Raw genomic sequence first — 16,941 nt, 5'->3', positions numbered from 1 at the left:
TTAACTCAATAAAATGAACAGGGGGTGATGGTTTTCTGTGGTTTCCCAGTCCCATTGCACAACGATACCTGTCCTAGGTAAGGAACTAGCCACAGCTAACCTTAAACAATAAAACAATAGCCAAAAACAAGGATATCCCTGCAATTCTTATCTTTTAATACGTATGTATCGTACGTATCATCACTTACCTGCATATTTACAATATATAATATTTCTCCGATACACACACACCCACAGAGAGAAAGAATAGAGGACCGAAAGACAACAGACTTTACACATTTAGCTCTTTATACAAGGAAACGGCATTTCCCAAAGATGAACGAATTTTCTTTTGACCTCTGGCCCTCTATACACCTCTATCTAGCCTAACCCAGCAAATTCTGGTATGGTTAGAACATGATTTATTTTATTTTATTCAGCATATTTTTAAGCTAATTCGTGTTGTTACTTATACGAACTATATAACCTGCAAGTCGCAAGGGAAAATGTGACCAACAGTAATGCCCTTATGTTATAATTTCAAGATATTTCTTGTGTTACACAAGGCACTAATGACTATTATATTACCCTAGAAATGTCAAATTATGTTTAATTTACTTTTCAATGTTAGAAACGATCTGGTATAAAAAAATAAGTCATCAAATTAATAAAACTTTTTGTAGACATGTACAAATCTGAGACGGTAGTCACCATTTATTCAGCTCATATATTTCGTAATAGCCGGCTGTAAATTTCTAACGCCGTGCTTTTACAACCCTTACAACAAGCATTAAGGGTAAAACAGACATCTCAACACAGCTATTTATATAAACCTAACCTTTTATTTTTAGAAATTTTCGTCTCATCTTAATTGGCTTTTATCGTAAGAAAACAGCTTTTGAAATGCATCCTTTTAATATTGGAGATGGTTTATTGGCACTTAGGAAATACAAAATTATCTGTTAAATGTTATACTTTTCAATTTTCGTTACATAATTTGTTACTGGCTTATATCCGGCACGAGAGATAAACATGCCAGAATTAAAAATGTTTATAGTACACGAATATGGACGTACATAACGATAAACTGACAAATGAATTCGAGACAGCTGATTTTTTGATAAATCTTCATTTTGCATTTTTAAACACGTATCTAAGCACAAACAATAAATATTATTTAAAAGCTAAAATAAAAAATTGCTTCTATTGAAAACCACGGGAAACTACTACAAGAGCGTAAAAAAACATAATCTTTAACAACAGTAAAAATACTAAGGAGGTAACCGAGTAAAATACTAAGGAGGAGTACTCGAAAGCTTTTATTCCTTATATATACTTATAATATATATATATATATATATATATATATATATATATATATATATCAAGCAACCAGTAACCAAAAAGAAGTACCATAAATCCAGACAATGAAGGAGAAGAATCATTAATTAACAGTGGAACTGTTAACGAACAGGTTTACAGAGGCCTTTATTTAAGAGGTATATTAATGAAATGCCTAAGATCAAGATGCACCAGAGCAGTGGAATACAGCAAACATAATTCTCATTTATAAGAAATTCCTTTCTAATGAATGAGAATTATGTTTGAATTATGTCATTCATAAGAAAGGAAGCAAAGAGGATATCAAATACTATAAACCAGAAGTCTATTACTAATCCTATACAAGATATTCACAAAGATTAACAACAGATTAATAAATGCTGCACAGCCAAGAGAGCAAGCTGGTTTCAGAAATGGATTCAGTACCCTAAATCATATCCATCCACTTCGAGAACTAATGAGTAGAGCTAAAGAATATGAAATACTGCTAGCCTTAACCTTCATAGATTTCGAGAATTTTTTTGATTTGATATATCCCAAAGCAGCAATAGAAGCTTCGACCAACCAAGGCATTGACAAACTGTACACAAACACTCTAGCAAATATATACAGACAAGCAAAAGCTAAGGTAAAAATTTATGAAAACACTCCAGAATTTCCCACTTCCAGAGAGGTCCAACAAGGAGACGCAATATTCCCAAAGCTCTTCACTGCAACTCTGAAAAATATATTTAGAAAAATAAACTGACAGAACAAAGGCGTATTTATTGATAGATCTAAATAGAGTACATAAACATGGATTGTGAAGAAAAATAAAAAAATATAGAAATACATGAATAAGCTGTATACGAAAAAAATATGCAGAGAAAGTCGATTTTTCTTAAATAAATACTACGGACATTGTCCCTACGAGTCCAACAAAGGTTGCCGTTCGTTGCTGCTGCAACGTGGGGCAACACCTTCCCCAGAGAATCCGTAGTCCCTGTGTTGTTCACGAGCATCCTTCCGTTATCCCAACCACCGGCGGAAAGGTGAACGCGGTTAGGAATAAGATCCCGACCTCGTACATTCCACAGGTTGCCGCTGAGGAGCCTACTCCTCTACCACTCGTCTCCAGGAAGTGGGTACGTACCGCAAGCTCGCGTTATTAATGGAAATGAACGTGTATAGTTTGCAGTTCGTTTAACTTAATTTTGGTTATGTGGAATAAGAGTAGAGCGGTCCTATAAGAGCTCGTCTCGGATATCAGGAGCGCAGACTGCGTTTTTGCGAAACCAATACCTCAAATGACAATTCTCAATCCTTCCCATGAGTCGCTTTCTGCGACAGGCAGGGAAAAGGGCCCTAGAGTATTCTATCGCCGCTGCTAGACAGCGGGACAACTGGGATATTAAGAGGAAACGTTGCGGTTGAGTATGGAACATTTCTCATAGCAAATGAATTTTGACTAGACATTTCCTTGGTGATGACCTGCCGAGCGATGGGAGTACTAAGATAGTAATGCTTTCCGAGATCCATTCGGTAATATGTTTGAGTTCCGATAGTTAATCTTTTTCTTCGTTTTGCCACTCATGCTCGCCCGTTGGACCTCATTCGGATTTTAGTGAGATTCATAGTGGTTTTGTTTCTTTGTCTCTGCTCTATTCTGATCACAGGAGAAGTAAGGGAATGTAGTAAAAGTAATGAAGCTAGCAGAAGTAGTGACTACAATTGAGCATGCAGAGCCCCTAGTCAACGACAAGGTCTCATGTCTTTCGGGGTAGAGTAACACATACATACAAATTTGGATTTCTTCTTAAATAATATATCAATATTTGTGTAGTATTTGCATGATACTACACAATTGTGTACATTTTTCGTCGTTTGTTGGTCAATGTTGTCATGTTGTCAGGTGATGTTGATTGAGTTAGATTTACTTTTAGTACTACATCCACTAGGTTATTGCCAGATTGGTTATCTTAATATCTTTCGATGCTACACCATATCAAAAGATTAATATATGTATGAAACTTGGTAAATTTGTCTAAAACTACTGCTAAACACTAATACCTACTTGTGTTCCTCTCATGCGTGCTCTATATAAGTGTCGATCTTGAGGTCGTAAAAATAAATTTAAGTTAAAAATTAATCGTTTTAAAGAGCATTTTCTTTTTATTTTTATATCTTTCTATTAAAAATTTATGAAAACCCGATTTGTAAAAGAGAATCAGTATCCTTGATCTCAGTTACTATTTATATTGCTTTATTTCCAATAAAAAAGTAATACTATTAAACTTTTATATTTATAGCACATGTTTTCAATTTATATAATTTTTTAGTCACATTTTCATTTTGTTTGTCGGTTTTGCGAACTCTAGAGTTAGCCTTGATAAAGCGATATAAAATATTCATTATCAGGTTTTTATTTTCAACTGGATATCTCGCTCATGGCCATTTTATTATTGATCTTAATATAAACCAACTACTCACACAAATAATAAAGTGATATGCGTGAAAAATGCGCATTTCGTCAAAGGTGTTCAAAATCACCAATGTATTTAATAGCTGTAACTGGAACATCTCAAAAATGCGAAATATCTGTTTTTAGATGAATAAATGAACAATTTTGTGAAGTACAAATTATTTTTAAAGTTTTCCTTGTGAGTACGAGATTTATAAAATAAAGATTATTAAAATAAAATCAAATAGAAATTGATAGCATCAGTATTGAACAAGTAATAGAAATAAAATACCTTGGAATTACGTTGTCCAGCTATGGAGACCTGGACCTGGAAAGAAATGAAAGTTCAAGTACAAAAAGTAAATAGACTGGCAGGATGCCTTAATAACACTAAATGGCGAAACAGACACATTAACACTGAGGTGAAGTCACGAATTTATATAAAGCCATAAAACCGATAATGACATATGCCTCAGAAACAAGACCCGACACAGCCACAACACAGAAGCTACTGGAAACGGAATACTCGAAACTGTCAAAATGGAGGGGGGGTAGGGCGAAAAAATCTATACAATTGAATTGTATCAGAAAAGTGAAAAATTGTAGGATATATCTACATCTATCAAATATGCAAAGAAGATACATTATTGATAATAAAAATTAAAAAAAATATTCTAATGAAAGGGCATGGCGTGCCAGTGAAGAAAAAGGAGGTAGTTAACAAAAAAAAAACTCTTCTAAATAGTCATAAGGATAGTAGTATTTAGTATTACCTAAAAAACTTATCAGCAACGAAAATCACCGAGTACTCATTTTGGAACGCAACACGAAAATTAAATCGACCTCAATTAATCAACTCTCCTATGGAAGATCCGTTTGAAGCAACAAAGAAAAAGCCGAACAAAGCGTTTGCCGATCACTTGGTGAATGTGTTCCAGCCAAACCAGCCATAAAACAACAACCTAGATATAACAAACGAGGCCCAACAGTTTTTAGAATCACCGTATCAACTTGAACTACTCCTGGAAAATTTACTACCTAACACGTTTACCAGAAGATAAATCAGACTTGAACCCTAAAAAGTCTCATGCATACGACCTGATTACCGCCAAAATCCTCAAAGAACTCTCCAAATAAGGGATCCTGTACTTTAATGCAATCCTGATACAGATATTTAATGCAATCCTGAGAACGAGCTATTACCCCATTTCATGGAAAGTGGCACAAATTATTGTAATTCCTAAGTCAGGTAAACCTACAGAAGACATTAAATCGTATAGACTTATTAGTCTACTGCCGATGATGTCACAGGTTTTTGAAAAACTCCTGTTGCATAGGTTACAACCAATTCTTACAGAAAGCCAACTAATACCTAACCAACAGTTTGGATTCAGAAAACACCATGAGACCACTGAGCAAATACATAGAGTCTGTAATTTTATTCATGAAGCTCTAGAAGAAAGAAAATATTGTTCAGCAGCCTTTTTGGATATTTCTCAAGCCTTTGATAGAGTTTGGCACACTGGTCTACTCTCAAACTTATAGAAGTCCTTCCCTTAAATTATTTCCGTATCCTCAAGTCCTCCCTCCATGACCGGCATTTCCTAATAAAACTTCGGTCGTACACAAGTCTAAATCCTATCAAAGCAGGGGTTTACCAGGGTAGTGTTTTGGGACCTGTTCTCTATCTGATATTTACAGCCGATCTACCTACTAGCAACGATATCATCAAAGCAACGTACGCAGACGACAAAGCAATTTTAACTTCACATCCAAATCCTAACGTTGCTTCCCAGATACTACAGGCTAATCTTAAAAAAATACAAATTTGACTGAAACAGTGGAGAATAAAAGTAAACGAGAGCAAGTCAATCCATATAACATTCACTAATAGAAAAAACAAATGCCCACCAGAGTCTTCAAATAACCAAGAATTACCATGTTACCATGAAGATCATGTCAAATACCTGGGTATGCACCTCGACAGGCGGTAAACATAAAAGAAGCATATATTTATGAAAAGAAAACAACTGGGAAAAACAAGTAGATATCTTGGAAAGGTTCAATCAAAAGTCCAAGTGTCCTTACAAATGCACCATGGTATGTACCTAATCAGTTCATTGCGCATGACCTTCACGTCAAGACTGTTAAAGAAGAGATCACAATTTGCTCTCAAAAATATGCTCTGCAGCTTGAAACCCATCCTAGCAATCTTGCAACGAACCTTATGAGGCCACTACCAAATCGACGACTAAAGCGACACACTCCCACTGATCTTTCAACAAGATTTCTAAACTGAGAACAAATAATTTTTGTTAAAATTAAAATAAAATAGGGAATTGTCATGGGACAACTTCCTGCATGTTACTTTGCAACATAATTTTCTTATTTGCAATCTACTTATTATAATATTAGTACAGATTGTAAATAAATGGGAAGTTATTTAAAAAAAAAAGTATCAGTATATTACGAATAATGGATGGTAAAGAAAAATATGAGGACAACTCTTTTGATCAAAGTAGTAATTGACAATTGACAAGAAAAAAAAAAGAGGTTAATCTTTGTAAATGGGTATATTTTATAAAAACCCTTAAAAGGGCTACATCAAAAACACGAACGTTTTCGGAACAAAAGTTCGATCATCAGGTTAAAAATACAGGTTACCATGCCTGAGCCACCAAAATATTAGGGTAAAAACCCTTTAAAATATATAATGTTACTAAAGATTGTACATAATGTTATTAATATTATTTGATGTTTAATATTTTAATTAAATTTTACTTCAGGTAACATACACCCATGCTTTAAGTGAGTTCCAGTGTCCGGAGAGTAAACCTCTTCAAACGGACTTCAGCTGGTAACTGATAGCTGGTAACTGGCTTTTTTATGATATGTGGTATACAGCCAGCTGCAGGAATTATTTTCCTTGTGGATTTTATTTAATTGACAAGAATTTGGAAGAATACAGATATGTACGCTATGCATGTTTCGGTTTTTAGTACGTTACACCTTCTGAAGGGAAATACTACGCATCCATCGGCCGATTCGATTCATTTGTTAATTTTTATTCAAAGTTGCAGATTCACTTTGGATTTTATACTGCTGTATTCGATAAAATTTATGGCTCGAACGATAAACCTATTAAACTACTCAAATCGAAATGGACCCCTCAAACCAGCGAGCCATCGAATCAACGGTATAGATATAAAAGACGAAAATCGTAAATCTAGTAAACTTGCCAAATATGCATGGAAAAATTAATAGATGTGCGTCAATGTATGCCTAAGTTCGGCATAGAATAATTCATCCCTATCAATTAGCTCTGAATGCATTTATCATCTATCGTACATATCGTTAATTCTTTTAACACAGAATAACAATATTAATGTTATCGGATTGTAATCGTGTAGCAAGAAATTTAAAAAAAAGTATGATTGCTCGGATTTCAAATGTGGATGGAAGCACACTCAGTCACGAAACATATTCTAATGGGAGAAAGTGGAAAATTTGATCTTTATAGCAATTTACGTTTTGAACATGCAATAAATCTCAAACGATGACGTTTTGGGAATTATTTTATTCACTGAAATGTTAAACTTTAACTACTAAGACATTTTTTATTGTTTTAAAGAAATACAAGACGATTTATTCAAATTGTTAATTCAAACTAGGGATTAGAGCGTTTTCTTTATATCTGAGTTGACTTTATCTTTCTTTTGGAACTGAATTTATGCATAACATTTTAAAAATAATGCCGATAAAAAGTGAAATATCTTAAAAAACTTTTTTTAGTAAAACTAAAAACTACAAACCCAAATCGAAATTGGTATTTAACAATACTAATTTGTCCAAATTAGTATTTTTAAAACATATTGTTGACTAAATGAAGACAATGACACAACAAAACCGCAAACGATAGAAGAGGTTGAAAGGACAATCAAACTGCAAAAAAGTAACAAGGCCCTTGGATGTGGTAAAATACCAGCAGAATTGTTCAAGTTGAGAGGAAAGGAAATATCGAAAAGGATATATCAGGTCATACACAGAATATGGATACAAGAGAAAATGACAAAAGAATGGAATAATAGTATCATATGCGTAATCCATAAAAAAGGCTACAAAGTCATATGTTAAAACTATAGAGGAATCTCCTTGTTGTGTTGTGAATATAAAATATTTACCAGTATACTTAACCATATACTACAACCTCTCGCAGAGAAGATCATCGAAGAATATTAGGCAGGATTTAGACAAGGATTAACATTCAACCAACTATTCACGGTTTAGCAAGTTTTAAGCAAAGCCTAGGAACGTGACATGTATGTCATAATATTTTCGTCGACTTTAACCAAGCATATGTTTCAATAAACAGGGAACATTTAAACAAAACATTAAGTCAATTTGAAATACCGTCCAAACTTGTTAGGTTCATCTGAATGACGATAACGGACACGGTGTCGCAGGTACAGATACAAAGTGAGATGACAGATCCATTTCAAATAATAAAATGTATAAAACATGGTGATGGGGTGGCACCAATAGAGGAAGATACCCAATGGAGGACGGAGAAGCGATGAGAGGATGATGTGGATGAGAACCGTACCGAATAGAGAGGTTTGCTGTGGGAGGCCAGGGCTCGAATTGGAATATAGAGCTATAGGATGGATGAATGGAATTTGTCCAAATTGTCTCTGAAGTAGCAGAGCTAGCAGATACATTTAAAATTCGATTACCTAATTTGTTTAGAAGCGGTAGATCACTGCAATTTTTTCAAAAATCGAAAACATACACACTTGGCTGAAATGAATGAATTAAGATCTATAAGCGTGCTTTATGGGCTTCGGAAAAGCATCCAACAAACTTTCTACTAAGGACCTTAATAGTCGAGATATTAAAATTATAACATCTTCAATTGAAACAAACAGCAATGGTAAGAGTTGAAAGCCGCATTTCAAGAAAAGTAGAGATTTTAAGAGGAGTCCGTCAATATGACTCCATATTGTTTTTACTTTTATTTAATTTATAAGGCAAATTGATTTTCCAAGACGCGTTAAATGACCGAAAAGTTAATACGGCCAATGATCAAGTTTTCCGATATTACAGCCAACGATTATTAAAGAATACAATCTTGAAGATCTATAAATACTCATTCAAATATTAAATGATGCGTGTAAAGCATATGGTCTATAAAGAAACTTAAAAAACTTTATTTATGATAATCACAAAAAATATTTACAGAGAGGGTACATAAATATAAATTTTTTCTTCTTCTTCCTCTTCTTATGGTGCCTATCCGTTCCGGATGTTGGCGATCAGCATAGCTATCCTAACTTTATTTGCAACTCTTCGGAATGGTCCGGTTGTAGACGTATTGAACCACTTCCTTAGGTTTTAAAGCCAAGATATTCTTCTTCTCCCTGGTCCTCTCTTTCCAAATAACTTGCCGTGAAGAATGAGCTGCAATATGATTTCTAAGATACGATATTTTCTTAACATTGCTACACGGTTCGAAGGACTGGTCTCTAAAAAAGATCGAATTGTGTAGGTTCAAGATATTTGAGTGGTGTTATTGTTGATGTATGCCAGAAGCAGTATAGACTGACAGATGTACGAATATAGAGCTGCTTCGCAAAATTCAGAATGATAAAGAAAAATATTTAACACGATCAAATAGAAAAAGATTGAATGCCTTGGACATATTGTGCTAGGACCTAAATATTTGCTAATATAAAACATAATAGAAAATAAAATAAAGGCTAGAAGAAGTCAAGGAAGACGAGGAGTTTCTTGGTTGAAGAACTGACTGATTTGCTCAAGTGAAGCAACAATTTGCTATTTTGACTTTGAATTTCTCCATCCGTTTGCAGGCATAAAATACTCAACGATATTTTTCTTTCCTGGGTTTCTTTTTTCTTTTTGTCTTGTCTCATATTCTGAGTTTAAATAATGTAAACTTTTCAATCCCCAATTATTATCCTAACCTTAATTATATCCATCATACTACTCCAAAATTTTCTTTTGATTAGTATTAAATCTCAGAAAAATATTGACATGTAGATTTGCCTGTAATAAATGATCACAAAGAGTTTGAACTATATCCCTGTTTAACTACACTGGGCTAGTGGTGCAAAATCGGAAGCTACATAGTTACTAAACATTTTCCGAGATTGAAAAACAACGGAGACCCCTACACACTGTTGATTAATCAAATAAACATGGTTTGCTCCCTCTCCTCTCCGCCTCATCTCCATCATTCGGCGTTATTGTCGTCGTATTAAGCCGTTGGATGTAATTTATCCAGCAAAACAAAACAAATACTTTGCAGTATGTTTTTCAGCAAACATCCTTGGCCTGAAATTAACGTAACGATGGATACATCAGAGTTCAACAACACTTCCCATAGGCGTACAGAACAGCACTTTTGAACGTTATCTAAAATCTCAACAAATATTTGATTTTAAAGATGAAGAAAAGAAAAAATAGGTGCCAATATTTAGATAGGCTTCAAAGTTTACCCATGTCTAGGAGAACAAGATTAATTACTTTAAGTTGGGTTTACTTCCACTCGAATTATAACGGAAGAGAAAGTGTCAAATAATGTTGAGACCACATATAATTAATTATTCATTGTTTAAAACGAATAAATTAAATTTAAAAATTAAAACACTAATACAACCAAAAACATCGAATAATATAAAAAAAATTCAATTGGTATTTTTGTATTTACTATTTTTATTGGGAAATTAACCACACTCTGTGTTTCAAATTGGTATCTATATTTTGACGTTTCGGTTACCATTTGGGAAATCTTTCTCAAAATTCGAAACTGGAAATCTAAACGTCAAAATTAACGTATTTTAAATTGAAATTGTGGTGAATTCCTAATAAAAATAGTCAATAATATTAAAATGTCAAAAGAAAATAGCTTCAGAATAATGTTCAATATCTTCGCTAAGTACACTGTAGATACCTGTAGGTACACTGTAGTACCAAAAACACTGTAGTGGTAAAATTGGTGGTCAGCTTAAATAGTATTTATAAAATACATTCTATATATCCAAAATTTACTACCAACTTATCAATAAAGGATGAAAAATAATTAAAACCTTCTACTTTCGGTACCACATTAGTACCTAATGGGAGTAGTTGTTCGGTACTACATATTTTTGTCCAATCGCGAATATTTTTGAGCCATGACATCTACTTTCTTCCAATGCCTCTCCTGCTCTCGACTTTACCTTTCATGAAAAGCTGAAGAATTCTGTACCGGTCTCGTCTAAGAAAATGTCCTAGACTGACACCAAGAATGATTTCATTTTAAGAAACGTTGTGCGAGGTGATTCAATTAATGTAGCATAATGTAATAATGTAGTAAGACAGCAACGCAGATATTTGTGTGAGTAGCTCTCAATGTTTTGTTGATCTACCTGTAGGGAAGCATTGTCGTGAGGTTGGCTAGTAAATGTCATAAATTTTGTCTTATAGGCATTACAGGGTGAAGAAATCCAATAACTCTTGAAGGTCCTGAAGACTATAGGTACGCATAAAGGTACGTTTTTGAGCGTATGAAGAAGAAAACAATTATTGCTAAAATACCTGCTAGCAGAAAAAAAGAGGATAAAGAAATGTTAAGTGTTCCAAGACTAGAAAATATGCAATATTTAAAAAGAAGACAAGAAGATACCTCAAAATTTTGATAAAACCATTTATTAGGAGATTGATGATGTTAAGTAGATAGAAGCAGATTTCAAATAAAACTTTATTTTATTAAATAGTTGTCAATTCAGTGCTAGTTCATCTACTATGTACATAAGTACCTGAATTATTCTTTAACACAAGAAATCAATAATTTTTGTGCCAATCTTTCGTAAATGCCGGTCCGACAAATTACAAGATTGCCAGATATACACCTAAACTTTTTTGCTCTACACATCTGATTTGTTTAATTTTAAGAACACTCAATATGAACAGTTTATTTTATTATTATTTAAAAAAGGTGATTTGTTGAATTCCCATACTGCTATTTATTTATGTAAATCATAAAATAAAAATATTTCTACCGGAAGTCTCATTTTAATTATTCTATTTTCCATTACTCTACAGTAATAGTAATCCGCAATTTTGCGACCTGTTGGTCGCTGGTTCTTTGAGATTTATATTAATTTTTTCTCTACCAAATGTAGGAAGGTAGGTAGTTTTACAAATATTTGATTTTAAATCATTGAACCGGCTACCTCATCCTCTCCCCTACAGGCTTCCTAAAAGGAACGATCCTGAAGCTGCAACCTGAAAGATCCCAAAAGATCTGTGAGGTTACAAATTGGAAAGTACAAACTACCCGTTTGAAATGTATAATCTACAATCTACCCATCAAAAACAGCAATTTTAAAGAAATATGGATTTAATTGTGGTACAAGGATCCAAAGATACAAGCTCCTTTATGCATATTCCAATCGCTCTCTCAAGTGACTAGTACCAAAATAGATATAATGATAATGAATAGAATAGGAGACTTTTAAGGACAAGTAAAAGCTTTTCAAAAGCTAATTACAGATTGAAGAAAATGTTGTTGTGATACCATAAGGAAAAAACCAAATATATATACTAATATCAAGGTTCCAAATCAACACTTGGTTCAGATTTTAGATGGTTGTATTTCTTATACTGACCAAAAGACTTGATATAATATATTTTAATTGTTATGTTTAACAAGCAAATAGAGTGAAGAAGCCTTGAGCGAAGTGTGACTGTTTAGAAGATATCGAAAATTGGACAGGCACCTTGCCTATTAAGAACAATGAAGAAGAAAATAATCTAAGTAAGACATTCCTATCCTATATAACGTAATGCAATTATAATTAAACTATTTTTGATGTACGAGATTTGTCTTTTTAGTTTTGCATATAGTCGCTTAAATGGCGTCACCAATAAAATCTTTCTACACAAATGTAACCTCAATCTTTTGTTGACATAAATCAAGAGTTTCATTGCAATACAACAATGTAGACAGAGTGAATTTTTGAAATAAGCAAGTCGGTCGAAAAGACGATAACATTTTCGAGCAATAATTTTTTACGATTTTCGAATGAGGATTATCCCAACAGCAGTCTGGCTGAAATGGTTTCTATGCTTGGGAATAAAGCATCACACCAGTCAACTATTTACCTATGGTATCGCGAATTTCAACGTAGTCGCTCCAGTCTTAGGGACGAATCCAGGCGAGGTCCACCCAAAACAGCAAAACATTGATGCGGTTCGTCAGCTAATTAAGGATGACCGCCGTGTAATATACCGGGACATAGAGGCATCTTAGGGCATTTTAAAGACCTTGTCGGTTTCCGTTGGATCCCTCATTTGCTCACAGAAGAGAAAAAAGCGGTTCATGTCAATTGGTGTCGAATAAGATTGGACGGGTTCAACAAAGGAAGCTCAAAAAACGTTTATATTATTGTTAGTGGCGATAAATCTTTTATTTACTCCTACGAACCGGAAAGTAAACGTCAATCCGCTGTGTGGGTGTTTCACGATGCAACTTTTGTGTCAAAATCTGGTCATGTGGAAACAATTGCTTTAGAAGATCGAAGAACGGTTACTTCTAATTGGTCGATAATCATTTGTTTACCAGAAGTTGTATACAAAGTAACATACAATGGCGAATTATCCTACATCAGGACAATGCAAATGCTTACACTGCCCAAAAGACAACAGAGTTTTTGGAGATTCAAAACATCGAATTTTTAAACCATCCACCGTATAGCCCCGACCTAAGTCCCAACGAACTCTTCACGTTCCCAAAGATCAACAATTATGTGTGGATGGCGATTCCAGTTCCCAGAAGAAGCAATCGATGCCTTTAAAACAGCGATTTTGCAGGTGTCAACTGAAGACTGGAATAACCGTTTTGCCAATTGGTTTGAACGTATGCAGAGTATCGATCATGGTGGGACTTATTTTAAAAAGCAATAAAGTACTTTAAGTCTATATATTTTTTGTCTCAATGGCTATATGCACAACTAAAAAGACAACTCGTTTTGGAAAAAACTTTCTGCGCGCCTGGATGGTTACTACGTAACAATTGTCAGAAAGGAAATAAAAATTGAGAATGTAACACTTTCTTACGGTGATGCTTAGTGAAATATTTTTTGATTTTTGTTATCTTTCTATCCACTTTATCTCTCTCCAGTCTGTGTTTCTCTTTGATCATACTCGAAATCATCTGTTTACTAAATTCCAGTGCTCTTATACGTAGTGGCTTTCATTCAAACATTCGATCATGGTAATCTCTGGGAAAGACGGATAATCTCTAAGAAAGACTGAGAATTATAATTTAACTATTCGCTAATTGCCCAAACTAAGTATTCCAAACGTTAGAATTATGGTTATGGAAACCTTGTTGACCACCGCTCTCAACAACACTTTGGTGTTGCATCCTCTCAGGTTTCTAAGCCAAGATATTCTTTGTATATATTTCCATATTTGACCTATCTCGAATTTTACCTTCTGAATTAGTATTACTCAGAAATGTATTTTATCCCTACTATGTTTAATGTAGGTAAGAACAGATGCGATTAGGTAAGAAGTAATGGAATACTCGTACATGGAGACTAACTGCTTCCTTAACGGTAGAGAACGCAGCGAAACTTGATGTGTACCGACGATATAATATTAAATTTAGTAAACGAACTCCATTCTTTTGGTAAAATCAATACTTAAAGCGCCTTTGTTACTCCGTTTTTTTTAAGAAGCGAAACGAAGGATAAAAGATCCGTTTTTTTAGGTAGCAAAACGGGTACAAAAAATGTCACTGTAATTATGCACTTTGAAAAAATAATAATGGAACGCCGTCCTCTTTGACGGTAGAACATGAATAATCGTCAACGGCATCATTATTTTTGATAATTAATGATCCTTTCTCTGACGCTACGGACATTAATTTACTGCCGGACTTCGCTGTCACTGATTTTGGCAACTAGACGATCATCTGACCGAACATAAAGTGATCCTTTGATAAGATTGTTTCTTTTTTATGATTAATTGTGTGGATGTTTATCTGAAGTATATAGAAGTGTTGATTATGCCCGTGTTCAATTCGGTAGCTAAGCGAGAAGATGGTCAAAATTTAAAGGTGTGTAGACGATCATCGTGGAAAATTTTATGAAAAGCTGTTTATAGTATTTTACAGAGCTGGTACGAAAGTCTATTACGTCGGAAATGTGTTCAGATTATTTCTCAGGCGTTGAAAATATTCTCGAACTGGCAGATAACGTGGCTGTTGACACATTCTTCCAAAAAGAGAAAGTGAACTAACTTATCATATATAAAACTGGACAAAATCAAATATATTGCTTTTTAAATAACTCTTGACAAGATAAAAAATATATGTGAATGTAATGAGTGAAGCGTAATGCTGATCAAACGACTTACTGATGATCAAACGGAACTTTTATTATTATATTTTAAATATTAGATAATAATATAAAATACCGTATGGATATATAATTTCTTGTTTACTTATTAACGCAGACGACCAGGATTTTAATAATTTCCGTAAGTTAAGAATTTTTGTAAAATTCTTGATTAGAAATATAAGGCCCTCATTAACATACCTTTTCTTTTAGCTACGTCCTTCTTTATGACTTGGTTTTTATTTAAGAAAATTTCTCTATAGTCTTGAGTAATATTCCCAAAATAATTTCGTTTATTTGATCTATCTCTTATATTAACAGAGTTTGAGACATTGTTCCAATTTTTTCCACCAAAAAGTTGTATAACATAATATTAACTGTGTTCTCTATCAAAAATGATTTAGATATATAAATAAGAGACTATGAACAATAAAAAAGACCATTCAGAACGTAGAACTAGAACTAAAATCAGAAACAGAGATCTAAGAGTACCGGAAATAGAAGACAAATGGATAGACAGAAAAGTAAGCAGGATTGATCACAACGTTATTCCCCGTTAAAAATGTCCTTTCTAATTCAACTACCTCTTTAATTTGTCACTTAATTTGTTTCTCTTGTTCATCTTTTATATAAACTTAAGACATTGTTTTTCTAAATAAGTTTTTGTATTTAAACTTACGAGTAAGACAGAAAAAGATTGTATGACGTGTAGGTACACACTTATAAAATATAAGTCAAACTGGCAATAGGTGTATATTCTCAAAAAACTTGATAGTTATACTTGCTAACTGGATATCTCAGCATGTCACATGCCATCTTCAGATCTCCATCTTATAGAAGGTTACAAATACCTCATAGAAGAGTTATTGTCAACTAAAACACAATAAAAAACATTAAAGGACCAACGCCTCTGTTGTAGGGGGTGAAACCGTTTAAGAGTTGTAAAAATCACATTTAAAAATGCTTGGTATACCAATGACTGCCTCGTTAGAACGAGGGAAGCAGCTGTGCGAGAGTAGTAAGACGAATCTCTGAAGATGGATGTGACATGCTGACAGTATTTAGCTGATCTTAATAAAAATATACACACTATTAAGTTTTTTGAGAACATACACTTGTTGCCAGTTTGACCTATATAGAAAAATTTACGACGGTGGTTTGGTAAACATCATCAAAACTAGAAAAGACAGATTTGATTTCATTTATAGTGTCTCTACAATTCGCTTATACCTATTTCGTCCTTTCAATACTCATCAGAGCGCCTCAGTAGAAGGCCCTAAACGTGAAATCAAATCTTTTCCGTCAAAGGAAGTAATAATGAAATAACTTTCTAAAGACGCATACGGCGACATCTAAGAATAAAGCAAAAAGTAAAAATCCGAAGATTACTACTTGTTCGAAACCAAAATTCAGATTCTCACTTAAATTTGTGTCTTCTACCATTTACAAAGCAAATATATGATGAATAAACCGACATGAGGAATCTAAAATTGCATTCCACGTCATATTGATTTATAAGAATCGTAAGAACTTTTCATGAACCGGCTTCTAATACTCAAAATACGAGTAAATAAAGATATAGAAAACAGTTAAGGTTTGATTTCACGTATAGTGCCTCTACAATTCACTTATACGTATTTCATCCTATCAGGACTCATCAGAGCGCCTCAGTAGGAAGCCCGAAACGTGAAATCAAATCTTTTTCGTCAAAGGAAGTAACAATGAACTCAAACCAAATCAAAATTAAACAAAAAGTAAAAATCTGAAGATTTCTAC

The 16,941-nt window shown here is 33.7% G+C and overlaps 1 protein-coding gene across 4 annotated transcripts in view; it reads right to left on the bottom strand.

The window, feature by feature from the left end:
- Sesn (Sestrin) overlaps positions 1-16,941 on the bottom strand; it is a 318,966-nt gene that overhangs the window by 159,987 nt on the left and 142,038 nt on the right. The window contains exon 2 of one of the 4 annotated variants that reach the window (XM_072522663.1): positions 4,053-4,088. The exons of the other annotated variants lie outside the window; for them this stretch is intronic. Within the exon in view, the coding sequence (XP_072378764.1) occupies positions 4,053-4,088 (36 nt within the window). The remainder of the gene's footprint in view (positions 1-4,052; positions 4,089-16,941) is intronic. 4 annotated transcript variants of the gene reach the window in all.

This window comes from Diabrotica undecimpunctata, chromosome 2 (genome assembly GCF_040954645.1).
Source record: "Diabrotica undecimpunctata isolate CICGRU chromosome 2, icDiaUnde3, whole genome shotgun sequence".
NCBI classification, from domain to species: Eukaryota; Metazoa; Arthropoda; class Insecta; order Coleoptera; family Chrysomelidae; genus Diabrotica; species Diabrotica undecimpunctata.
This window is presented reverse-complemented; position numbering and strand designations above follow the sequence as displayed.